Below are 27,419 nucleotides of genomic sequence, written 5' to 3'. Positions count from 1 at the left end.
AGACCCAAATTTACTCCTCCAGTTCCTTATTCAGGTGCAGTACCCATTTAAGCGTTTTAATGTGTACCATTTGCTGCATTTCACTGAAGCTTAGTGCAGAGCTAGTAAAGCCTGTGGCCCCTGAGTTTGCAATATGCTGATGCTAGAGTTAGTTTACTACAGATTATATCTATATTTTATAGAGATTTTTATCATTATCTGAGCACTTAAGCATAGTAAGAATTCTAAGGGAAGATGATTCTACTAGAATTCCACACTAAAAGCTGCATTGAGAACATTTCCTGAAAGTTACATGGTTAGGCAGCCAAATATCAGGAAATGTCAAAACTAAGGTTACATGTGCAACTGTAAATCTGTCCCCTCGTATATGCTTTGATAGAATCTAATTACCGTACATTGCAGACTGTCTTCAATTGTTTTACCTTGCATAAATGTGTATTATCTTGGTAACATTTTTTTCTTGTACCTGAGCTTGTACATTGGGGCCATGCCTGCAGTGGATGCTCTTGTGCCTCCCTCTCCAAGGACATAAAAGGTAGAGCGGGCAAAACCATTCCTCGGTTTCTTCTTACCCTCCATGACTGAGAAATGGAGCCCCTGCAGTTTCCTCTTTGTACACTGTGCGGTTTTGATACCATTGTGTGTAGGTAGTAAAGCAATTGTCGTTTCTCCCTCATTTTTTCCACTCCAGTTGGCTAGATATTAAAAAACCTCTTATTTGTTAGTGACTTCCCTGGTACTGGGATTTACTGCTACCCCGAAACAAGTCCCTGGGATTCAAAAGTTGGCCCTTCTATTATGCAACTGTTCCACTTAATGACGGTGCCTCTTTTGCCTTTGAGAGAGGCATATCTCTGTTAGATACTCAATCTGTTGCTGCATCTTCAAGAGGATACAGGTAGAGCGAGGCTTGTTTTAATCTTTCTCCTGGAGAGCTCAATGAGAGCTTCCTTGTTATCTGTGGAACAAGCTCCCTTCCCCTCCCTTCTTCAGGGACCCCTCTCATGAGTTATTGATATGTAGCAGCTCGTATAAGATGACAAGGGATCGAACTGTGATGACTGACGCATCTTGAAAAAGATCAATGCTGCAGGTGAACAATTCCATTCACCTAATCCTATGTCTCTTCACCATGCTAAGTCTCAGGATCAACAAAGAAAAGTCATCAGTTTACCCAGACCAGAGAATAGAGTTCATGGGGGGCTGTATAGATTCCACATCAGCCAGAGTATATCTACCACAGGAGATATTCAAGACTGTGGTAGACCTAATCAACCAACTACAGGCTCAACCACCTTGTCAAGAAAAATTATCACTATGCTGCTTAAAATTCAGAGAGGGCAATATATCTAAGCGTAAGCAAGGGATCCCAAAGCTGCTAAGTTTTGGTTAGCCCTAAAGAACATACAAAGTGTGCATATGTAGCAGCTACTACTTTTGGAACCTAAATCAGTAACTCATTTGTGTGCGTATATTTATCTGCTTTAACCTTGTAAATAACTCCTTTCTTTTTTGTAGTTAATCTTTAGTTAGTTTATTACAGAATTGGCTACAAGCATTGTCTTTGGCAAGATATCTAACCTACAATTAACCTGGGGTAAGTGATTAGTCCTTTTGGGACTGGTAGTAATCTGAATATTGTGATTTTTTTGGTATAAGGGACCATCTGTCACAAAGGCAGGCTTGCGTGGGTGGCAAGATAGACCGGAGTGTCTAAAGGGGACTGTCTAAGACTCCATGTTACAGTTCTTGAAGAGTTCACACTTGATACTTGGTTGGTGAAATCTAATTATAGAACATGAAAACAGTTTGGGGTTTGTGCCCTAGTTTGTAACAATCTGCCCTTGGGTTTGCACCCACATTTGTGAGCCACTCCAGACAGCCTGACTGTCTGTCTGACAAGAAACCAATCTTTGAATTACCTTTTTACGTGAGAATCCTCTGCAGATCCAGCTTTTTAGAGTTACAAAGGTCAAAGATTCACAAGAATTCCACAAAAAAAACCCTACATTTCTTTCCCCTCCCCATCTGAGCCTTTGCCCCACCAGATTAAGATCTCTAATACTGTATGTCTCTTTTCCCTCTTAATATGAGATAAGTTATTTAGTGGAGATTTTATGGGCTGCTGTGTCAAAAGCTTTAGACAAAGTCAATAAAAAATGTCCCCAGTGGGCAAAGACCATTATCCATAGCCTGATGAATGTCATCTGTAACCTCAAGCCATAGGGAGCCTATCGAATGTGAAGGTTAAAAACCAGTCTGGCAGTTCCCATCAAGGCTGCTGTTCCCTTTATCTACTCAGCAAAGGGAGATACGGCTATCTAATGAAATGCTAATGTTGAGGCACACTTTAAAAATGCAGTGAATTTGGTGCTAGTGAAAGAAACGAAAACCACTGAATGAAGCAAGGCATGTGGTGCAGGCAAGTGCTGTGCAGTTATCCCCACAGAGTTCTGTCAAAGAACAAAACTGCTAGGCTGTAACACCCTGCTGTCCTGGCCATGAGCTTCTCAGGAGCAGTGTGCCAGTTGTTAGCTCTGATGGCGCTGCCAAGGATTCAGTGGCCAGACTTATTTAATGTAACTCAACCATATTGAAAACTCTGGCAATTCTATGGTTTCCTCAGTTGTTACATTTCCAGACCTAGGCAACAGGGAAAATAAATCCAAAGAAACCTTGAGTTACGCAGCTCTTATATGGACTTTGGGCTGTCAGATACCAGCACAGCACCTGGGAGAGTCAGCCTGCAGGGAAAACTTGCATTGGTTGCGTTATCTCACTTTAATGCCCCTTATTGTGTAACCATTGTTAAGCAGGTGGGGCAACCGCTCTGAAACAATACTTAAGAGCTCACTGGACTATGGGTTTGATGTTTGTGAAACTGGTCAATATATAGACAAGGGACATAAGAAATGCACAGTGAGTCCAATATACCAAGTCATTTCAGGCGCACTCGTGAAATAAAGAACAAGAACGTTGTTCCAGTTCACTGCTGTATCACTAGGGTTTTACTTCAAGAAAAGATTGCTAGGAGTCCCATAAGGTGAAAGAAAATGATTATTCACAGGGACACTGTCTTCTTAATACAAAGTGAGGAAACTCAGTGTAAAAATAGAAGTGAAATACAGCAGATAAATAAGTTTTCTGTTTTTAGTTGCAGAAAATAAGTTCTTCTTTTTCTGACAGTTTCTGCTAGTACAGGACAAGGCAGCTTGGATATTAATATGCTTTCATAAACATTAAGTGATGCATGTAATGAAGATGGCTATGCTAGAGTAAAATTTCTTGTACTGTTGTCCTAAGGAGAAGGCAGGGCTTGGAGAAATGAAAGGTGCATATCTGAGCTCTCCCAATGCCATTGGTGGCTCCTAGTAATTATATATGTACAGGCAGACATTGGTGTGATGTAGTTTTATCTCTGTTCTCTCTATTGTCATGTTGCAAGGGGAAAATAGCATGGTGTGTTTGTTTAAAAAGTTGAATCTGTTTCTCCTCCTCCTCAGTATAAGTGTTCTGTTTAATACAGAATAAGTGTCCTGTTAAAAAGCCCTTTGCTTCCCAACTACATTGAACTCAGTTTTAATTACCTTTGCCACAACGCTCGAAACTCCTGGCTCTCAAGGAACGTGTCGATATTGGTGATGGTAAATTGGCTTAACTATGTCATCTTTCTCATCGGATTCTCACGTTACTTTTCTTTGCAGTTCTTCAGTCTCCTGAACAGCAACCTCATACCAATTCAGATCATCTCCTTAAAATGGAAGGTATTAAGTATGTACCAATGTTGTAGGTACCTGGAGTGCGCCAGCAGGGTTCACAAGGAGCAATTAGAGCGCAACAGGAAGCTTATGGTTTGAGCAATGAATCCAATGTCCCAAACCCACTGACAGTCACTGAGACTTGCCTCCTATTAGACCCTCGCTGTGCAGTCTGCTGGTGAGAAGAAGCCAAAGGGGCAGGAGGAGGTGGTAGCAGCAGGGGAGAGAGGGAATGCGACAAAGGAGAAGGATCATCCCAGTAAGGAGGTCCAGGTCCTAGCACTCACCAAGTTAATTAAGGGTCCTAGGTGACCTAAGAAGGCATCTTTTCTAGGACCAGTCCTCCCCTTCTCTCTGAATGGGCATCGGAGGTCAGGGTCCTGGTTTCTACCGGGGAAAGAAGAGGTCCAAGCAGCTTCCCTAATTGCTCCCTAATTTTTTTCATAAATATCCCTACAAGTCTCAGAGTAGTATTGGTATCTCTCTTCTTTTAAGGTTCTGTTTTTAGTAGCAACTGCCTTTGCTTGTCAGGTTTCTGAGATAGCAGCCCTTGCTTACATGTCCCCTATTTAGGTTTCCATCAAGACAAAGGTGTCTTGCGTACTATGTCATCTTCAATGTATTGTTGATTTTTTTTATCAGAATCAGGAGATGGCTCTTCTCTTATTCCTTTTTCTTGTCAGTAACATTAGGGAGGAAGCTTACAAAAAGCTATCTGAGGGCCATGAAATTATATGTCCCCTCATTTTTGTTGCTATTTTTATTCCAGCCAGGGATGTTACCTCTAAGCATTTAAGTTTCCCTTTTTTATCAAGCAATATGGCGTTCATGCTAGGCCTGCTTGCTAACATGAGCCTTTGGCCAACTTGTGTTGATGTTCAAATTCTGCTAGTCCATCATTTTGTGCCTGTTCAGCAAAAATCCATTAAATTTGACCAAGCTTTCCCATGGGGGGATTACCACCATTTTCCGTCTAGAAGCATCTGCAGTGCGGTGTTTAGTCAGAACCTCGGCTTTCTCAACTCTTCAGATTTGACAGTGGCATGACTGCGTACCCACTGGTTTTATCACCAAATAAAATTTGTTCAGACGTGCTGTATCACTTCAAGTTTCTGCTTCTCAGCTGTGTGTGTGCTGGGCACTCATGTCCAGATTTATTCTGGGGCAGCAAAAAGGTAGCATTAATTACGTAAGTGTCTGCAGATAAATGTCTAAATATACTTGATTGGATTTCAACACATACAGCCTCTGGAACAGTGAGCACTTCTCTTGGTACCTCTGAAATCAATACCTCTTAAAAGAACAGAGTGAAAATGCAAGAAATGTTAACTCCCCTATCCTGCCTTCTACACATCTGACATTTGTGACTTTATTGTTGCTCTCTCCCATGATGATATGACCTGGGGGGAGCAGAACTGACTCACTTAGACTAGGTGTCCCTTGCCTCTGATTTGAAATAATTTAAAACAGCTGACCCAACAATAGACAAAAAAGGTCAGGCTTCCCCAAATATCTCTTGTGGTTGCTACTTTCATACTATCTCTCACTGGAATGAAACCAGACAACCAGTGTCCAAACTTGAAATTCAGTGGAGGAGACTTATACAAATAGACAGATTTAAAGGGACAATAATCAGACTGCCCTGCCTGGGTACCAAATAAATAAAGCTGAGTTTTAGTACCATAGAATACTCCTAGATTAATGTTTTCCAGACACTCCATACTACCTCCACCTCTTATCCTGAAAAGAATTCCGGTGCAGTGACCACTTTTTTTTCCCTGCACACCAGTTACTGTAAACAAAATGCAGCCTACCACCTCTGAAGGGACTCTGAGCTGATGGATTGCCATATATGCGTTTTGGGCACTTTCCTCCAATCCACATATTCTAATTACCTGTACACAACAGACTGGGAAGGTGGGGTGGGGTGTGGGAGCATATGGTATAATAAAAGCCCCACTTACATATAATCAGAAAAGCAAAGATTCAAAATATTAATATCTGCTAGGAAAGGCATTGTGATGCTATACTGTGGGTTGCAAATGAAACTTATACCAGAGGGGTCAACTAGCCCATAGCTGGTTCTTCCCCACTTGGGGTAATTATCAAGGCCCCGACCTAATTATGACCTTAATCTTAAAGGATGCTAATCCTTAATTCCAAATAATGAGTGTCAAATTTAAATCTATCTTTAGGTGCCCAATTGAGTAATGTGCAAGTGAGCAAATAAAGAGCAGATAGGTAGTACTCCACTGATTGAAGCAGAATGCAGCAATACTTTCTCTAACTAAAAGTTACCACATAAGAGCTATATTCTGTCTCTGACCAAACTTCAGTTGTTTCAGTGCTGTGAATCCAGAGCCATGTATGGCCCTACCTTTGTAGATCCAGACCGTAGTTAAAAATGTAATGTGGTTCTTGCATAGAATGAAATTGGCAACCAGATGCAAGAGTGGAGCAAATCACAGTCCAAAGAATGCTTTGAGAACAGAGAGGTGCTAACAGACCTATTACTTCATACTTCAAGCACATTAAGGCGGTTGCCTAGAGCATGAACTAAAACACTATACTGTTGACCCACCATACATGAAAATTGCAGCTAACTTTGCTCCACTCCAAACTTCTGCTACTTGCATACTAACTGATATCCTATCCTACGGCTCTCTCCACAAACCTATCTATTTTCTTGAATTTGACAATTCACCTGTCTGACTTCACGTACGCCAAGCAGCGCACAGCCTATATTTCTAACTGCCAACTTAATGTATACTTAAGTGTAAAGAATTTAAATAAACAATTGCTTATTGCTTCTTAAAGTGGATTTATAATGTGCATAAAAATTTGAAAAGAATGTAATTTGAATTCTTCCTATGTTTCCAAAAATGGCAGACTGAGAGGAAAGGCTTGCAATTGTCCAATGTTTAGTTAATGCTGTATTAGAAGTGCTAATGGTGGAAGTGATAAAGTAGTTGATGTGGAAAGTGAGCATTACCTAGAGTTTCTGGATGGCTGGATAGATCAATTGTTCTAGCCTTCCATTCGTGTGTATCACTACTCTAGATGTTCCAGAATCCAGGGAAATGTACAAAACTGCTCATACATTACCCATTCTTCTCTAACCCATATTACAAAAGAAACTGCTTCTAAGGTCACCACTGATTGATAAATATCATGCACTTTGTGGTGAGAAGCTTTGTGGTGGAGAGAGACACTTCTTGTCAGGTGTCGCTTATACCTCAAAGCCCAAAACATAGTCTACTCCCTTTTGAGTTAGACTATCTTTGAGCACTTTGAAGAAACATTATTTAATACAACGATCTGGAGTCTGGGACTTTTCCAATAACCATAGTTGATCTTGGCTGCTCTTTTTGCCTTCTGAGGCAATTAAAGGAAAACTGTTGTGTGTAGTGTGACCTGGCTCAAAAAACCTGAAGCATTTTTAGAAATGAACAGCATGGGAGCTGCTTCCAGTAACATTCAAGTCAATAGGAATTATTACAGTGTCTTAAAATTATATGGTTGATATAGAAACCCAGAATAGGATAAAGCATTTGTATATATCAGGCAAATCAGACTGCGTAAGAAATAAGCAAGATGATAAGGAGGTTGGCATTTGAGTGGCATTCAGCATAAGGCTTTTGACTGTAGAAAAGTGGATTCAAAGTTGAGACTGATGTAAGTAAGTAAATCAGTCTGCTGGTCTGGGGCACAACCTTTGTGTTTATGCACATCGCAGTATTGTGGCAAAATTCCACAGAGAATCTGTGTAATTCTAATGTTTGTGGCTAAGGAAAAAACTAAAGGCAAATAGCAGCTGGTGCTGCAGGTCAGAATTGAAGTGTGTTTTATAGAGCTGTATGGAAAGGTGGGGTATTAAGGGACACAGGCAGAGTTTTGGAAGGGATGTGTGCATGGAGAGGGAACATTGAGTGTTTTTTGGCGCTGTACTTGGCTTTCATGATTAGAAGTGTTCTAGAAAGTTCAGTAATGTCTAACCCAAGATAGAGGGGAATGCCAGAAATTTTGCCAGTTGTGGACAATCTCAGAATAGGGCAAGGGAGAGGCTTCTGCTGGGATATCTGAAATTGTTATTTTTCTCATTTTGCTTGGTTTTAAAGATCTCTGCTTTCTTAGCAGATGGCATTTTTTCTTGTTTTGTGAAGGTCCATATGGTCTAAAAGAGAGTCTCTCTTTAATTGTAAAATGTGACCACCTGTTCTGATTTTAATGAATGCAATGAGCTTTAGTCTTTATATATCTACTTAAAAATAGCTACTTCAGTTTCACACACAAAAAAACAACAACCTTGGTTGGGCACAAATACTTTCACTGCCGAAATAAGCAATTAATAATTAAGTGGCTAATTTTAGAAACACTGTGGCCTTCCTGTTCCCTTGGACTTTCACTGATCCGAGTAGACAGTGATTGATTGTCCTGCCAGCACAGATAGGCGCATTGTGCTGGGGCCAGATGCCAGCACGCTTGGGGTTGTTTATTGCTGTGTTTAGAAGATAAGTGCAACTTCACAACTTGTCTGTGAAAATGGACGCAACCTCCCATCTACATTAATCCAGCTGCTTATTCCATTTCCCTCGCCACCCACACCTCTCCCTATCACCACCTGAAGTATGAAATCTGGAGCACTCAGAAGGTATCTTCTGTTTAGATAATGACTGTCCAGCTGGAGAGGAGGTTGATTCCAAATAAAAATAGCTTTTAAATGGCTTATACAGTAACAAGTTCCTAATGAAAGACTTGTTGGAACCATCCACCTTGTTAAAATAACTGCAGCCAATTCAGTGTTTCAGGGTTGCCAAATCATGCATGTTTGCCAGAACGCTTACCATATTTAGGCTGGGATTTTCAAAGGAGCCAAAGGGAGTTAGGCCCCAAATCCCATTAATGGGACTTGAGCACTTAATTCTCCTAGGCACCTTTGCAAGTCTCTCCATTACTGTGGGAGCTTGGTGCATCATTTCATTCTGAAGCAGATTACAGTATTAAAACTAAAGAAATTAGCTGGGGTTTTGATGGATAGTGGGCTAATATTTGGTTGTAGTAGAAACAATAGTTCTTGAGAGAGAACTGCCAAAAGCCGAAGGCAGTCTTTCAAATGGTTTTGAGTGCCAGTGGTGGTGGGTGCAACAATTGAATTTCAGTACAGCAGAAATTACTCTGGAATCTTGTCAAGCAGCTATTTGGTGGAAATAACACGAAGTGACTGCTTTTGAGCATTTGCGATATACATGGACGAGAGGACATGATTTGAAAAAGAGATAGGGAAACCTCTCTTTTTACCAAAATACTCTTTACATGTTGACGTACAAAGAGAAAACGATTCATAAAGGATGTTGGGTATAAAATGACGCGTTTCTCATTTTACTGAAGCTGTGCTTGACAGAACCACCTCTCTAGCCCCAGACAAATGATTTATGTGCTTAGCCAGGTAAAAAGCTGCCTTTGCTTGTTCAGTGGCAGTTTTTGTAACTGTAACCTAATAGATTTAAATCCAGTTCTCTCTCTAACCACTTGGATTTCCAAACAAACTGGGTATCATTTTTAAGATTCTGAATATTGCCTTGAAATTCCAAGTGAACACACAACTTACTGAATGTCTGTAGCTATTGGCATTAAAACCCATTTAAATTTACTCTTTGTAATAAACCCCAGTTTGGGGGTGGTTTTGGGGGGGGGGAGGGGCGTGTGGTTTGTTAGGAGGATAATGAGGATCAACCTTAGTTTTCAGTTGAGCTCTAGATCTATCACAAAAATGGGATTTTTGATTCAGTTTCAACCTACATATAACCACCACCCCCCCTTTCATTCCCTCCGTTTTTAATAATACCAGTCGTTGGTTAAATAAAGATCAGCATAAATAATTGAAAAGTGGAGAAGGAAGGAGTTGATTGATCTTGTTGGACTGAAGAGAATGTTTGGTGTGTTCTTGGGTTCGGGTCAGTTGGGTTTTTCGCTACTCTTTTCTGGGAATTGAGATTTAGCTGCACAGACATTTTAAATGCAGTGTTACTTGTGTAGTGATTCCTTTTATGTGTTTATGGCCGTGCAATACATCTGAAATAGTTCTTAAAGGAAGCTAAAATCTAGTCTGCTTTCCCTCATTAGCCAAAATGCCAATTCTCTCTTGATTTGAAATGAAGTTGGAGGGAAGATGGGAAAGAAAGGAAGCAAAAGTGTAATATGCTAGAGTCCATTTTGGATAAACATGAAAAATCTAGCCCATATTTTCCACCTTCCAAGTTCAGCAGCAGACTGAGTCTTCAGCCTATCTAAATCCAGTGAAGACTGTTCGCTAACAAGCTTCACCTAGGTCAGAGTCAGGAAAACCTTAGAGTGGATTTCTCTGCTTCTTCCTCTACTTTAGTACCTTGTGGCATTGTCTCATGTCGGGGTTTTTTTGGTTTGTTTTTTTGAACGGATTGATTAGACATGAGATCGATATCACAAATATTACCTCCTAACAAGTTTTGCCTCTGTACTCTCTCTTCCTTGCTTGTCTCTAGATCACTGTGTTCACTACTATGATCTTCGCAACACTAAGCAGCCAATCATGGTGTTCAAAGGGCATCGCAAGGCAGTCTCCTATGCAAAGTTTGTGAGTGGAGAAGAAATTGTCTCTGCGTAAGTATTTCCTTTCATGTGGACTAAACGCATTACAGTCATAGGCTCAGAAAGCTGCTAAGAATCATTCTTGACTGTTGTACATACAAGCCTGGGTGGGTGTATACCACATACTTGCAAATTGTCATTCTGTTAAATAGCAGATTGCTGTGCTTTATAGAACAAAAATAGAAAACAATTTCCGGTCTTAAGCTCTGGTGTCTCATATAGCAAGGAATTTAAGAAAAATACTAATACAGCTAGATTATGGCTTATGATCATGATCCATTTCCCCCCCCCCCCCCCCCCGCCCGGTAAAACAGCTGTTCTGGAAGGAGTAGCTGGGTGCCACAGTGCAGCGATATACTAGTCTCCTCCAAAGCCCTGAGTGCAAATTTAACTTGGGTCAGAAATAAAGGAGAAGAGGGGCTAAGTTTAGTGGTCTAATGAACAGTTATCCGTATTGTTCCGTAATTATCCGAAACCATACCACAGTTTCACACAACTTGATTAAACCAGCATTTTCTGCTCTAGAGGCCTAGGGCCAGAACAGAATGGGATGTTTTAAGTCAGTACTGAGGTATATGAATACTGGTTCAGTACTACAACATGAAGGATACTGCAGGTCAAAGTAGCTTATAGGCAGAGCTGTGTGATGGAAACTTCCACAGTGCTTTCCAGTGATGTCTGATTTTAATCAGTTCCATTTCATCTCATTTTCATTAGCATTACTACTCTCTAAAAGGTGCACATTTGTTTTTAGAATTTAAAGCAAATTAATCCCATGCTTTTGTTGAACTGAATGCTGTGTAAAAATGAAGTATTTTGGAAAAGTGGAAGGCAGGAAATGTTGTAGATGCATGATGAGATGGCACATCACACATGGGACATATAAGGACGAAATGGCACTGTCCTGCTTGACAGCTGGCCATCTGAGAATGCTTATTCCACAACCCCAGGAGGAATATTGATAGAGCTGTCAGCCTCTGATAAGGCAACAGCAGGGTTGCGGGGATCGTGCGTGCAGAGCTGGGACTTCTTTTTCCACTGCATGCTGAAATTAATTTATAAAAAGTAGATTGCTTTCATTTTTAGCTTCTCAAAATTTGGGAGACAAGATGGTAGTAAGGTTTCTGAGTACCAAAGATTAACCGCTTCAATCAAAATATATATACAAATAAAATTTTCTTTATTTCCAACTAAAGTCATTTCATAGATTGTATTGATTTGTTCAGCCTTGTTAAGTTAGCCTTTGACCTCCGGCAGTGTTCAGAACTGCCCAGTGTGTAGCAGGGTCCATTGAACATGGTGCTGCTTTACAGAGAGTCTGATTTTGACAGAGCAGTGTATTCAGGATAATTTTTTGGAGAGGATGTGAAGTGGACAAGTGTAAGGTAACAGAGAGAGAGGATCAGTGTTTTCTTCCTCTCCCTGCTGTATAGTGGTAGGTAGATTGTTCTTGCATTATGGTGCTCATATCTCGAGCAATGAAAACATAATTAGAGGTTGAGATGAATTTGTTAGTATTACATGCATTCCATCAACAATAGATTTTAAGTATTTTTATTTTAATGAACAAAAATTTAGACTGTATGACACTAAAACACAGAGGTTAAGTGCCTATATATTAGGACCTTCCTGATGAGTTGACTGATAGCACAAGCAAGCAGAAGCAGTTATAGAATTGTGGCAGCTTAGGAGCTGGGGAACAATTGTGTTGGTGACTCTTAGATGTGGGGTTAGCTAGTCTGACTGGTAGCAACCCATAGAAGGTACTTGTGTTTAAAATCAGCAGTAGTAGCTGCCCTAATAGTACAAGGAGCCCCTATATCTCTGGGAGGGCAGGCAATATAAAATTGTAACCCCTCTCCATTTCTAGAAACTACTGCAGCACGGTACAAATGTGAAAGCACAGCAAAGGGAAAGGGAAATGTCTGACAAACTCTCTTGGCTAAGGCTTATAAGATCAAAGGAGCGCATACCACCTTCTTTGAGTAATGGTCCTGATGTGTATTCCACTGTGGGGAATCGGTGAATTCTTGAAAACAGCATCCGTTGTTCTGCTCATGCACCCTCACTCTCCTCATACCTCCAATCGAGGAGATAGAGGGCAGAGTGGACTGACCTCCTCTCCAGTTCTGTCTTAACTCCACGTGGCCTGGATTGGATCCTCCAGTGTGTCAAGAGCTTTGTCTTCCTTCATTCTTCAGTCTGTAAATAGTTTAGATGTTTACTCTATCATTTTAGTTAAGTTTTATAATTAGATAGAACCACTGTCCTGGGGAACTCTCCACTCTGCTCCCCCATATTCTGTTGAGCTTCCAGGCTTCAAAATACCTCCCTCTTCTTCCCCGATATATCGGCCTGACTCAGCAAGGAGTGTACCTCCTGCCACGAGGTTGACTTGGGAGTGAGGGAATCTACTCCAACAGATCCTCTGTTGAGGGACTTGTCAAGAAGGCAAGGAGCATTCTCATAACCATGAAAGCAAATCCTCCAAGTCTACTCCAAAGAAGTCAGATACAACCCTGCCTAAGTTGAGCAAGTCTTTCTGCTCAGCCCATGAGGGGACTTAGCATGTCCGAAGTCTCGGGGTCATGACAAGAAAACCCACAAATCCAGGGCTCTGGTACCAGACCGCGTGCTGGGAGCAATGGTGCCTCTTGTACCAACTAAACCTAAACACTGGGAACTGACAGCACAGACAAAAAGGCACCATCAGGCGCCTCAGCCACTGATGGTAATAGCTCTGCCTTGCCTGACTGGAGCAAATTGTAACTGCTCCAGCTCAGTCGGTTCAGGCAGGCAAGACCCCTCATGCTCCAGAGAGAGCAAAGGATTACGCTCCACTTGATGACATCTTTGCTCTCCTGGATCCCCAGTCTCCATTGCCAACAGGTCCTTCCCTCACGAGGGAGGACCTGACTCCACTGGGAGATGCATTTTGTGGGAGGAGTCTGTCTCCCATTCCATCATCCAGTCATGGTTTCCCTCCAGCGGAACTGTCTGTACTGCTGATAGATCCAGAATCGGCCCTTTCTTGGGAGACTCTGAACCGCCTGATGAACAGTCTCCTCCTCTAAGGCATGCCTTCCCAGAAAAGGGACCCTGTCATGGGGTCCACTCACTAAGCACAGCACCCCCTGCTGGCTGTCCTGGGGATTAGCTCTGCCTACTTGCACTCTCCCTGTGGTGTTCTCTTCTCCCGTCTTGTCTTGCTCTGCTGCCCCCGCTCACTCCCAGGTCTGCAGCTTCCTCTCTGTGGCTTGGCCCTCTGGCCAGTTCAGTAAAGTCCTCCCCATCCAGGGAATTCAGTTTTTCCAGACCTGCTGTCTGGTTGGTGCCTCCAATGCCCTTGCTACTCCACAGTGGCTGATAAGGGAACCCAGGCCCACCCTCTACACTGGGTTCCAGCCCAGGGACCTAAACAAGGAGCCACAGTTTGTACAGTTCCACATCTTACTGCTGTTTCCCTGGGCTTCTTCTTTCTCTGGGTGTGACAGCCTCCAACTTGCTCCACTCAAGGAGTGACTACAGCTTTTCCCAGCAGCCCCCTGTCTGCAGACAGCAACCTGGCTTTATACAGGCCCCGCCTCTTCCTGCACAGGTGAGCTTGTTCCCAATCAGTGGCGTCCTTATAGCCTAAGGCTCCCCTGCTTGAGGCCTAATTAGCAGGTTTGGCCCACCTGGCCTAATTCAGCTCTTTCAGGGCTAGTGTGGGGAGTCCAGCCCATCAGAGACCCGGAGCACTCTGGAACCAACCTCCACCTCAACAACTGCCTCAGAATGCCATGGGGACCTCTACAACCACCCTTTGACCTGACTTAACTGGCCATACTGGGGACCATGGCACCTGTACTATCCCGCAGAGTCGACATAGTGCTCTAGAGTTTGTCCACACCTCCCCTCGAAAAGGACAGTCAGAGCTTCCTCCTGACCCCAAGGAAGATTATGAGCCAGATCCAGTGGTGCTGATGGTATCGACGAGACCATTCTCATCTCTGGTGAAGCAGTCACTCCAATGTCTCCATACCCGTCGATGACCATAAGCAGTTCCAGGGATTATTACGTAGGGTTTCAGAGGAGCTACAGATATCCCTTGAGGAAGCTCAGGATCCTCAGCATAAACTCCTAGACATCCTCCAATCCTCCAGATCCAGCCAAATAGCACTTCCTGTTAATGAACATATTTTGGAACCAGATAGAACAATCTGGCATTCCCCAGCCACTTGTGCCCTTACCCCTAAAGGGCAGCAAAACGTTAATTTGTCCTAGCCAGAGGGGTGGAATTTTTCTTTCTAATCGTATTCCTAACTCTTCTGTTGTCAAGGCTGCCATGGACAGGATCACCGTAAATCTGCTTCATTTGAGAGAGATGGTAAATGATTGATTTATTGGGAAGGAAAGTCTTCGCTTCTACTAGCCTTCAATTCAGAATACCCAGTCACCAAGCATTGATGGCCAGTTATGATCACCTGAACTATTCCTAATTCATGGCACTCATTGTCTAACTTCTGCAACAGTTTAGAGCTCAATTCCAGGCTCTCATTGAGGAACGCAAGTTGGTTGTCTTCAATCAGCAGTAGATGCAGCAGATACAACTTCAAGAGCAATGGCTACTGCCATTGTGATGTGACATGAATTGTGGTTTCATGCTTCAGAGTAGCCCAGAGAAGTCCAGAACACCATGGAGGGACCTGCCCTTTGATGAAACTCATCTTTTAGACAGATGAGTCCTTGCACATTACAAAGGACTACAAGGCTGCCTTCTGCTCTCTGGGAATATATAAACCTGCCCCAAAGAGAAAATTCCACAGGCAGTCATACAAGCCTAGACTGATGGATCAATAATTGTACCTCCAGTGGCCTTATGAGCCACTCCATAAGAAGCAAAAGGGTTCAGAAGTCCCATGTTCCCACACTTTCTGTGGCAATATCACTAACCCAGCCCCCATCTAAATAATATTTTTAATGGTAGTTGGAGTGCTGCAAACCCAGTGATGCCACCACCTGCTGATTCCCGCACACCCTTTGTAGCTTATCTAGCACTTTCCCCACAACTGGAGTACAGTAACAGTGGGCAAGTACAGGAACTAATCGTCATCCATTCTGGCTATGCAATCAAATTTGCATCCCTGACCCCTCCAAAGTCCCTATCCTCACACCTTTTCAGGGGCTGATCTCACGAGGAGATTCACAAACAAGAGGCAGAAGCCCTCTTACTGCGAGGAGCAATAAAACAGGTACTTTGTACCAAGGAAAGGGTTTTTACTCAACATACTTCCTAGTACCCACAAAGAAGGGCAGCTGGAGACCCATCCTCAGTCTCTGTGTTCTTAACTTCTTTATTTGCAAACTGAAATTTTGCATAGTCACACTGGCACTTATAATCCCATCCCTGGAAAAAGATGTTATTTACAGCTCTCGATATGAAGGACTGGTACTTTCACATGGACATTGACCCCACACTCAGATGTTTTCTCAGATTCATGGTGGGTCCCAACCATTTTCGATAGAGTGCGCCTCTTTGGCCTCACAACCATCCTCAGGGTCTTTACCAAGGTTGTCTTAGTAGTAGCAGCAGCCCATATCAGGCATTGTGGCTTCCCCTACCTTGACGACTGGCTTCTCATTCCCAAGGTGCCTATGAGTTGACTTAGCCAATGCGTCAATTCTTTTCTCCCCTGGGGTCATTGTAAATTCAGAAAAGTCTGTCCTCACTCCAACAGACTTCGGACTTATTTAGAGGGTCCCTCAATTCAGTCATGGCAAAGGCTTATGTGCCAATGGATTTGTTCCAAGTGAAGAATGACTTCATAGATGAGATCATGAGCAACTCTTGAACACCAGTCAGAATTTCTTTACTGGGCTGTATGGCTTCATGTACTTATGCTATGCCATTCGCCAGATTCTATCTTCATTGGCTGCAAGCGTGGCTTCAAACCATGTACCCACCAAACAGTCCATGAGCAGCATAGTAACTTCTTTCCACCAAAATAAAATCATCTCTATTGTAGTGGAAGAATCCCCAGCAGGTGTGCATGGGCAGTCCCTTCCTTTCCTCCTCACCAGATAGGATGATCTTTAAATGCCTCCCTTTTAGACTGGGAAGCTCACATGGACAGCTGCATGTTGTAGGGTGCTTGGACAGCCCGAGAAGCCAGAATGCACATCAACGTTTTGGAATTATGGGCTGTCCAAGAGGCTTGCAAAGCTTTTCTACTATTCATTCAAGGTCACCATATCCTCATAATGTCAGACAGTATGACGACTGTCTTTTACATCCAAAAGCACAGAGTGAGATCCATTCCCCTGTGTGTGGAAGTGGTCACTCTATGCAACTGGTGCATCAATAATCAAATCACCCTGTCGGCAGCTTACCTTCCTGGGAATCAAATTGTGGTGGCTGATTCCCTCAGCAGACACTTTGCTATCAACCATGAGTGGGAGTTACATGACTCATTAGTGAACAGTGATTTTTGCTCTATGGGAACATGTTCACCTCTCAGTGAAGAGAAAGTGCAACATATATTTTTCCAGAGGAGCCCTAGCACATCATTCTCAGCGATGCTCTCCTTCTGTGGTCAGACCGACCATCTGAATTTTGCATTCCCTACCTTGCATTCCTTGTCTTAAAGAAAATTAGTCAGTACAAGATACGAGTCATCCTTATTGTCCCCAACTGACCCCACAGTTTTGGTCCCTGAGTATCCTGCGAATGTTGTCTCGGTTGCCAATCAACATTTAGTCTTTTCCAGTCTGCTGACCCAGGCGAAAGATGGAATCAAGCATCCCAGTCCCCCCAGCACTCTGTCTCAAGGCCTGGATTTTGAATGGGCATCAACTCTATGTTCATGCTCTCTAGCAGTGCAAAGCATTCTTACTAATAGAAGAAAAGATTCCACTAGAAAATGCTACTTAGCCAAGCAGAAGCATTTCTCTTTGTGGGCACGAAAAAAAACATATCCCCAAAAGCTGCGGGTCTCCCCCCCCCCCCCCTTATTCTGGACTGTCTTCTTTCCCTCAAAACAGCTAGTCTTTCTATTAACTCTTTATCATAGAATCATAGGACTGGAAGGGACATCAAGAGGTCATCTAGTCCAGTCCCCTGCACTCAAGGCAGGACTAAGTATTATCTAGACCGTTCCTGACAGGTGTTTGTCTAACCTGCTCTTAAAAATCTCCAGTGATGGAGATTCCACAACCTCCCTAGGCAATTTATTCCAGTGCTTAACTACCCTGACCGTTAGGAAGTTTTTCCTAATGTCCAACCGAAATCTCCCTTGCTGCAATTTAAGCCCATTGCTTCTTATCCTATCCTCAGAGGTTAAGAAGAACAGTTCTTCTCCCTCTTCCTTGTAACAACCTTTTATGTACTTGAAAACTGTTATCATGTCCCCTCTGTCTTCTCTTTTCCAGACTAAACAAACCCAATTTTTTTCAATCTTCCCTTATGGGTCATGTTTTCTAGACCTTCAGTCATTTTTGTTGCTCTTCTCTGGGCTCTCTCCAATTTGTCCACATCTTTCCTGAAATGTGGCTCCCAGAACTGGACACAATACTCCAGTTGAGGACTAATCAGCGCAGAGTAGAGCGGAAGAATTACTTCTCGTGTCTTGCTTACAACACTCCTGCTAATATATCCAGAAGGATGTTCTCTTTTTTGCAACAGTGGAGCACTGTTGACTCATATTTAGCTTTTGGTCCACTATGACCACCCTCTCCCCCTCCCTCAATCCTTTTCCATAATACTCCTTCCTAGGCAGTCATTTCCCATTTTGTATATGTGCAACTGATTGTTCCTTCCTAAATGGAGTACTTTGCATTTGTCCTTATTGAATTTAATCCTATTTACTTCAGACCATTTTTCCAGTTTGTCCAGATCATTTTGCGTTATAATCCTGTCCTCCAAAGCACTTGCAACTCCTCCCAGCTTGGTATCGTCTACGAACTTTATAAGTGTACTCTCTATACCATTATCTAAATCACTGAAGAAGATATTGAACAGAACTGGACCCAGAACTAATCCCTGCGGGACCCCACTCATTATGCCCTTCCAGCATGACTGTGAACCACTGATAACTACTCTCTGGGAACAGTTTTCCAACCAGTTTTGCACTCACCTTATAGTAGCTCCATCTAGGTTGTATTTCCCTAGTTTGTTTATGAGAAGGTCATGCGAGACAGTATCAAAAGCTTTACTAAAGTCAAGATTTATGGTCCACCTGGCAGCAGTCAGTGCATACCACCCACCTTCACATGGTTGCTCATTTTTCGCTCACCCATGACTACTAGATTCTGGAAGGGTCTAATCAGAACCTTTCCGCCAGTAAGGAAACTTCCTCAGTGGGGCTTAACCCTTGTTCTTTTGGTGCTCACTGTGCCTCCCTTCGAACCACTAGCTGCATGTTCCATATCTCCCCTATCGATGACTGTTGTATTCCTGGTAGCCATTACCTCAGCCAGGAGGGGGTGTGTGCTCAGAGCACTGTTGGCAGATCCACCTTACGCTATATTCCCTAGAGACACAATTTCATTGTGTTTACATCCTAAGTTCACCCCCAAAGTAGTTTGAGTTTCGACTAATCCAGTCAATTCACTTTCCTGTTTTTTCCTGAATCAGAAGCATGTGACAAAGAGTAGACTTCATTCCCTTGAAATGCGACAATCCTTAACCTTTTACCTGCAAAGGACATGGCCAATTAGAAAATCACTGAGACTTTTTATCGTCTTAGCTGAAAGAGTCTGAGGTCAAACTATATCATCTCAGAGGATCTCTAAATGGATCTCAGGCTGTATCGTATTCTATCAGCTGTCACATCTTCCTCCCCCTCAGGGGGTGAGGGCTCCTTGTACAGGAGCACAAGTGACCTCAATGGCATCACTTCAAGAAGTACCTTTACTTTACATTTGCAAAGCAACTTTGTAGAGTTCCATCTGCACACTTGTGAGACAATTTTCTCCTCCACTGATGTGCTTTTTGGGACAGTGGTCTTTCAATCGGCTCTGTCACCTGCATCCTCCTACAGTACCTCCTCACTTAGTCGTCCCGCTTAACATTGTTTCGTTACGTTGCTGATCAATTAGGGAACATACTCATTTAAAGTTGTGCAATGCTCCACTCTTACATTGTTTGGCTGCCTGCTTTCTCCACAACTGGCAGCCTCCCTACGCGCTCCCCCCCCAGGGCCTCCCGCGGATCGGCGCCTTCCCCCTCCTCCCCCCACCTCCTGCCCACGGCAATCAGCTGTCTTGCGGTGTTTTGGAGGCAGGGAGGAGGGGGGAGGACTCGGCATGCAGACTCCCCCTGCCTCCCGAACGCCGCAAGCCAGCTGATTGCCTCGGGCAGGAGGCGGGGGGAGGGAGGGGGAGCCTGCGCGCCGAGTCCTCGTTCCTCCCCCCCTCTCCTGCCCGGGGCAATCAGCTGGCTTGCGGCGTTGGAGGCAGGGGAAGCCTGCACGCTGAGTGCTCGCTCCTCCCCCCTCCCTCCTGCCTCCTAAATGCTGCAAGCCAGCTGATTGCCCCAGGCAGGAGGAAGGGGGGAGGAGCGAGGACTCAACACGCCTCCCCCCCTCCCTGGCAGTCAGCTGGCTTGCGGTGTTTTGGAGGCAGGAGGGAGGGGGGAGGAACGAGGACTCAGCGCGCAGGCTCCCCCTGCCTCCCGAACGCCGCAAGCCAGCTGATTGCCCCGGGCAGGAGAGGGGGGGAGGAACGAGGACTCGGCGCGCAGGCTCCCCCTTCCTCCCCTGTCTCCCGAACACGGCAATTAGCTGGCTTGCGGCATTTAGAAGGGAGGGGAGGGAGAGGGGAGGAGCCAGGATGCAGCATGCGAAGTAAACGGGGAGAAGAGGTGGGTCAAGGGTGGGGGCTTGGAGGAAGGGGTGTAGTGGGCGGGCTGAGAGTTAAGCCCCCCGCCCCTGGTGCTTGCAGAGTAGGGGAAGCTGCCCTGGAACCTAACCCCCCCATTTACATTAATTCTTATGGGGAAATTGGATTCGCTTAACATCATTTCACTTAGTCGCATTTTTCAGGAACATAATGACAACGTTAAGTGAGGAGTTACTGTACTTGAGTAGTGCTTGTCAGTCACTCACAGTGGAATACACAAAGAGGCCAGTACTTGAAGGAGAAGAGAACGTTACTTTACTGTAACTGAAGATTCTTCTAGATGTGTGGTCCGTATTCCACTACCTGCTCTCTTCCCCTCTGCTTTGGCTCATTCTTGGATTCACCGTACAGAAGAAACTGGAGAGGCACTTTGTCTGCTCCGTTCTTTATCACCTGGGTTGGAGGCATGAGAGGAGAGTGAGGGTGCATGCACAGACCAATGGACAATGCTTTCAAAAATTCTTCAACTCTGGGCCCATGGAGCACATGCATATGCCCAGTGGAATACAGATAAGGGCCACATGCACCTTGAAGAACCTTCAGTTAGCATAAAGTAAGTAATTTTCTCTCTTCCTGAGTCCCAGGAACAAAAGATATAAATCAGAACGTTCACTCTGATTTCATGCTATTGTTACAAATGTCTGACAAATCAAACTACACCTCTCTCCTCATCTGTTATAATTGTAACTGTTTGAGGTCTGAGATAAGGTTTGCATGAGTTACAGGCATGTTGCAGTATGTAGGGGTTTGGAGTATATTTTGGAGATTAAAAATGATCCTGTGGGGGCAGAAATTGTGCCATTCGCAATATTCTATGGGTGTCGCAGAATATGGGAGATTTTTCCCCTTACTTGTTGCTTCCTGAATTATAAGGGTTTGGGTGACTTGGGATGTGCCCTGAAGCAATATTAGCTGCTTTTAACCAGTTTTTGTCTATGGGAATATATTGATTAGCATATGCATACTAGATTGGCATGTTACTCACTTGTGAGTAAGCTATGAGAGGTTAGTGCTAATAAAACCTCTATACTACACCATCATGGAGTCTTCATATACCACTTACTGCAATAAAAAAATCTGAGTTAAGTATTTTTTTTTCTTATCCTGCTGCTTGGCATTATTACCCCAAGTTCCAATATTTCAGGACTCTGATGGAGAGAGGAATTATGATACATTTTAGAAACTACCCAGATGTTTTATTCACAATGGAACAAATGTAATGTCTTAGGACCTACTGGGTCGAGAAGGGCTGTGGTCTTGTGCAGCGCTTGGAAATTTCCCTTTTCTAGAGGTATAAACCTTCCATTTCTAGTTCTGATGGGTTGTGAGATGCTGAAGGGTTGCATTGTTAAAAGTAGTCCCAGTGGTGATAACTTAATGGTCTGTGTGCAATTGAATCAGTCAAAGATATGTAGTAAATGAAACTATCACTGCCAATTTGTAGGCATGGGGGTGAGTGGAAAATATATTTGAGTTGTACAAGAAACTTTGGGGCAGGAACTGCACCTATACCTAGAACGGTGGGGCCTGATCCTAGTCATGGGTTCTGGATGCAACCATACAATAAATATTTAATATTACTATAAAACCCTGAGGCATAATGAAGACAGGACAATACTGGGAGATCCAAAGAACTGAGTTAACTTGTTTTTCCCCACTTCCTTGGATAGTGATGGGATAGAGGAGCTTGATGTGGGGTAGTGTTTGTGGAGGATACAAGTGAGTCAGTAAGAAGAATTTGAATGAGGAGAGGCATGAAAGCCTTTTGCAGTGGGATGGGAAGGTCATTTTGTGCATTGAGGGCAAAGAGAAAGAAGACACGAAGGCTGGAGTTAGTGGAAAAAGGGCTGTTGAGGCTGGTTTTATTTGTGGGTTAAAGGGAACACGATAAATGAGATCAGAGATGTTAACCCTGCCCAGAACCTGTGCAGAGGCTTGAGGGCAGACTGAGAAATAGGGGATGCAGTGGAGGGATTTAAAAATAAGTGACATCTCATAAACAAGAAGTTAATTTTAGCTGCTGAGGTTTAGATGGACTAGAGGTGAGTGCCATACTCTCAGGGAACCTAGAGGAGGAGGTCACAATATTCAACGCAGGAGGTAAGCGCATGGACAAGTATTTTCACTAGCAGGGCAGAAAGGAAGGAACAGATTGTGGCTATATTGTAGAGGAAGAAACATCTGATAATGTCCTGGATGTGTGGGGATAAGAAATCAAAGATGGCCCAGGGTTATGAGAATGAGTGAAGTGGAGGAAAGTGATATTGACAGCAGCATTGGAGAAAGGAATAACCTTGTTGGGATAGTTTTTTGTGCAGCCTAGACACCCATTTGACAGGCTTTAATCTAATGTGATACTTTCACTAGTTCACTTTGAGCAAGACATGAAATCAGGTAAAACCTCCTTGAGTTCATCAAGTATGTTATAGGAGAGTTGTAAGTATCACACTAAGGAATCACAATTCAAATTGGGGTCCCCTGTCTTATGGTAACATTCTGACTTTTCTGTACTGATAATTGCAGATCAACAGACAGTCAGCTGAAGCTGTGGAATGTAGGGAAACCACACTGCCTGCGCTCTTTCAAGGGTCACATCAATGAGAAGAATTTTGTAGGTCTGGCGTCCAATGGAGACTACATCGCCTGTGGTGAGTAGAGCATCCACCCAAAAATGTTTGCATGGCTCCTCAGGGCTTGCACTACTTTTAATGAAAAGTATGCATAAAAATGAACTCTGTACTTGAGACATCTTAGAAAATACAGGATTATTCTTAGCCTCTCCCCTCAGCCTTTGCCCTAGAGAATAGTATAAAAAGTGGTAGCCATACGGCAGTGTGCACTTACTCCAGTTCTGGCCTAACTTGCATGATTTGCTTTAACCACCAGACTTTCACTGAAAAGTCCACAGGTAAGTTCACAGTCTCTACATAGCTGGCAAGAATATGACATATGTCTTTTTAAAAATAATAATTAAACTAAAAAATCCCTCCAAGTCCTTTTAGGGAAGGTCAGGATTCTATATCAGTTGGATGATCCCGGGGGTTGGCAGTCTTGTGTGTCATTTAGCACAGCACTCTGCATAGACAAACCAGTCCAGTTCCCTGTATTCAGACAGCTTTCTAGAAGACCAAATAAATCCTTTTAAAACCACAGCTAGCTTCCACAGAGGAGATTTCTCTCTTCCTACTGTTAAAACTGACAGTCAGATCTACGTAAGTCTGCATCTCCTGCTGCAGTGCACGGTGGTGGACTCGCCTCTCTGGGATAGTTAAACCAATTATTGCTGGATTAGGAGTTGAAACAATTCCAACACTGGTGAAAAGTTCCCCCTAAATGTTGCTGCTGTGCTGCCATCTCCCATCTGAGTTCCACTGACATCTGTGCAATTTGCACATGGGGTCTTTAATTATGCTCCATGCCTTTTCAAGTCTGCCAAAGTTATGGAACAAGGTTAAAGTCTTACCAAAACAGTGTTGTAATTGTGTATTGATTCCCTTGTAATTATAACATAGTAACCTGGACATCCACCCTGTAGTGATCCTGTACTCTAGTTGCAGCAGCTATCAGTGATCGGAGGTAGAGGTGGCAATTAAACTCGCAGGAAGTAGGCTGAAATAATTCTCTACACTCTCACTGAAAGATCTAAAAAGCCTTGCTTATCAGGGGTCCATTTCTAGAACTTATTTTATTGATTTGCTTGTATTTATAGGAAGCGAAAATAACTCCCTCTACCTGTACTACAAGGGCCTCTCAAAGACACTTCTGACTTTTAAATTTGACACAGTCAAAAGCGTCCTGGACAAGGACCGGAAAGAGGATGATACAAATGAGTTTGTCAGTGCTGTGTGCTGGAGGGCACTGCCAGATGGGGTAAGTTTTCTGCTTATTTTTACCAAGATTGCTTCTGGGTGAATATTTTATGTTCATTTAAGATGGTGTTATTGAAGGTTTGGCTCCACTTTTTTTTCCCAGTTATATTCCAAGGTGTGTGTGTGTGTGTGTGTGTGTGTGTGTGTGTGTACATATGTGTGTCTGTGTATATATATCTATATATATTTTTAAAAAAAATGGAACTGCAGTGTAATAGTTGTTAAAATTGGGAAATTCAAAAGGTTGTGGTACTCACAAAGAGTTTGTGCATTTAAAATCTCAACCATAGTGATGCATTAATGCAGTTTTTTGGCATTTAATTTCCTTGTTTCATTTTTATATGAATTTTGTATATGATCACGTTCAAGTCAATTCACCATGCGTGTTTAAATGTTATCTCATCTATATGGGATTTCACACCCTATACATGTCTGAGATAAGCACCAGCTACATTATCTCAGTTACTATTTCAATTAACTTTGTTCCAAATATACAGAGTGCATGCTTCTCTTGTAGTGTACCCACTGCATTTTCAGTGTGTCACACTAAAGCTTATGACTATTGAAAAATACACTGATTTTGAGCTGGAGTGTTTAAAAAGAGCTTTCTAAAGTTGCATGTAAAAAACACCTCTGTAAACTTACTCATCTGCACCAGTGTTTTCAGATGAGGTCCTTAATTGGGGGCGGGGGGATTCATTCTTGGGTATTTCAGATAACTAAATGGAATTTTTATAAACTTGTGAAGAGAGCATTTGGACTGAGAACAAACCTGAGAAATTGCAGCCTGAAAGGTAATATTTTTAGCAAGTTAACAACTGCTTATCTGTGTTTACGGTATACTGGAAGTGCCCTCACAATCATAAATAGCATGAGACTATTTCAAATAAATGGTCCTGAACCAAGCCCCCCAAACTAAAACTTTCTAGTGTTGAGAGAATTTGGATCTGGATCTGAACTTTGTATCTCTAACTTTAAAGTCAAAGGAAAAAATAGGCTGCTTTAATTGTAAGGATACCAATAGGGCTAATATTCTTTTGGATCATAAGCAAGGTTTTGAGGTGACTTTCTTATGTAGATAAATTGATGCGAAGTCTCAAGTGGACAATAGAAACTACGTGACTTTCAACCCAGATCTCCACTAGTGAAAGCCTTGCAGTAACCCACTGCATCCATAAGCTTCCCTTTCACCTTTCTTTTCTTTGCTGCAATATTTGCAGCCAGCCTGTCCTCTGACTACAATGTACACCTTTGCTCCAGACAATAGGGATCAATTGTGCCCTTTTGATTACTTCTCCTTACGTTTTCCTCTGATTCTCATTGCTCTCGATCTCTCCCACTTCTATCGTGCTTTTAGTCTGAGTGGCACTCTAACGTAAGCAGCTGAAAAACTGTTGAACAGAGTTGTACTACTAGAGTATTCAACACAACTCAAATGCAAAATTTTATGTAACAAATGTATCATAAAGTAACAATAAAATCAGCTCAATAAAGGGTGCACTCAGCAATTATTACAATAGTTAGAGCTCACTGAGCTCTCTGGCATTCAGTCTGTCACCATTCTTGAGAAGCCTAATTTTGTCTGTCATTAGTTCCCACATTTCTCCCTAGGTTTTGTTTTAAATTACCATATTTTTCTCCTGTGGCAACCAGAGCATCACCTTTTGGTTTGGAAAGAGAGCTATGAAAAGCTGCATGTGGCTAGAGAGCCACATGCTGAGTTTTTCTGCTTCAACATTATACGTCTGAATGTAGTACCTCCCATGCTTCTCTACATACTGCACTTGCACTGTTTCGTGAGTCAGCCAGCAATGTGATTTGCTTTTTACCAGGAGGCCCTCGTGTATCTTTTTTTATAGTACATCCAGCTATCACTGAGCTAAGTGCTATTCCTTCTGAATGTACCCACACATGCTTATTTTCAAACACAAGTCACTTGCCATGGTGCAGTGGATCTTGCTCAAACCTCACTAGTGCACTTGGTGTGTTGGTTTATTGTACTGCAGAGAGAGAGATTCAGAAAGCTGGTCTACATCCACAATACCCCTTTCAAGGAGAATGTTTCCTTATTCTTCACTCCCTTACATTTTCTTGTGATGTCATGCTCTTTTTTCTAAGGAGACTTCAGACCTACGTGAGCGCCCCTGGAAGATGGCATGTGTTTTAATGAATCATGGAATATGCTTGGAAGAGGAGATGGTATTGTGGCAGTCTCCCCAGTATGGGAGTCAAGAAGTTCTATTCCTGGCTTTGCCACAGACTTTCTGTGACCTTGAGGAAGTCTCTTACTCTCTGCTTCCGTATCCCTATCTATAAAACTTACTCTACCTACCTCACATGAGTGTTCAGACTTAGCTTGCTTATATTTGTAAACTGCTTCTTCAAATGAAGGGCAGCATAGAAATACAGTGTATTAACTTTGCCTCAGGATTCCCCAACGTAACCCAGAGTTGATTGTTTCCCTGTAGTGTTGCTGTGGACCGTTCTCTAACTCAGTAGCCTTACCAACTGAGAAGGGAGGAACAAGTTTAAGTTCTGATGCTTTCCTCAAAGTATAAGTATCTGTATCCACTTAAAGTGCAAAATCTGAGATCCAAGAAGAATAAAAACCCTTCAGATAGTTAAAACGCCCACAGAAGTTGCTGTTTCTTTGCCTTGTCCTGTTAGTCGGGGTTGGCAGCTTTTGTTCTATGGCTCCAGGCATTCCTGTCAAGTGCATTTTCCAAGGTGACACCGACCTTCTTCATGTCCTCCTTCGGCATCTCAAACCACCTTTTTCTGGGTCTTCCTTATGGTATTTGTCCTGTAACTACTAGTTCTTGTACCCTCTTGCCAACATATCTCGCTCCTCACTGTCTCAGCTGGCCTAGCCATCTCAATTGATACTCCCTCAGCTTTTCTATGATGGGGGCTACCTGCATCGTGACTCGTACCATTTCATGTTGTATCTCTCAGCCCTTGTCTTACCCAGCATCCACCTGAGCAATCTCATTTCCGCAGTGTGGAGTTGTTCTCTCTTCTTCATTGGCTGGTATTCTAACCCATACATCACGGCTGGCCTAATTTGCTTGGCACATTTTTGTGTCAGAGAATTCCCATCAACTCCCTCCATTTGAACCAAGTGCTTTTCATGTGATTCCTAACATCTGCATCTGCTTTCCCATCAATTCCCACTGAAACTAACGGAAATAAATTAATTTACGCTTCCTTCTGATGTAAGGGATTCGAGGGAAGGTGGCTGTGTGTGTGTGTGTGTGTGTGTGTGTGTGTGTGTGTGTGTGTGTGT

The 27,419-nt window shown here is 43.0% G+C and overlaps 1 protein-coding gene across 2 annotated transcripts in view; it reads left to right on the top strand.

The window, feature by feature from the left end:
* LOC113407556 (E3 ubiquitin-protein ligase COP1) overlaps positions 1-27,419 on the top strand; it is a 204,436-nt gene that overhangs the window by 131,884 nt on the left and 45,133 nt on the right. For both annotated transcript variants that reach the window (XM_026656196.2, XM_026656197.2), the window contains exons 16-18: positions 10,280-10,397; positions 22,788-22,912; positions 23,974-24,134. In XM_026656196.2, the coding sequence (XP_026511981.1) occupies positions 10,280-10,397; positions 22,788-22,912; positions 23,974-24,134 (404 nt within the window). The remainder of the gene's footprint in view (positions 1-10,279; positions 10,398-22,787; positions 22,913-23,973; positions 24,135-27,419) is intronic.

This window comes from Terrapene carolina, unplaced genomic scaffold (genome assembly GCF_002925995.2).
Source record: "Terrapene carolina triunguis isolate 2854851 unplaced genomic scaffold, T_m_triunguis-2.0 Scaffold212, whole genome shotgun sequence".
Taxonomy (NCBI): Eukaryota; Metazoa; Chordata; order Testudines; family Emydidae; genus Terrapene; species Terrapene triunguis.
This window is presented reverse-complemented; position numbering and strand designations above follow the sequence as displayed.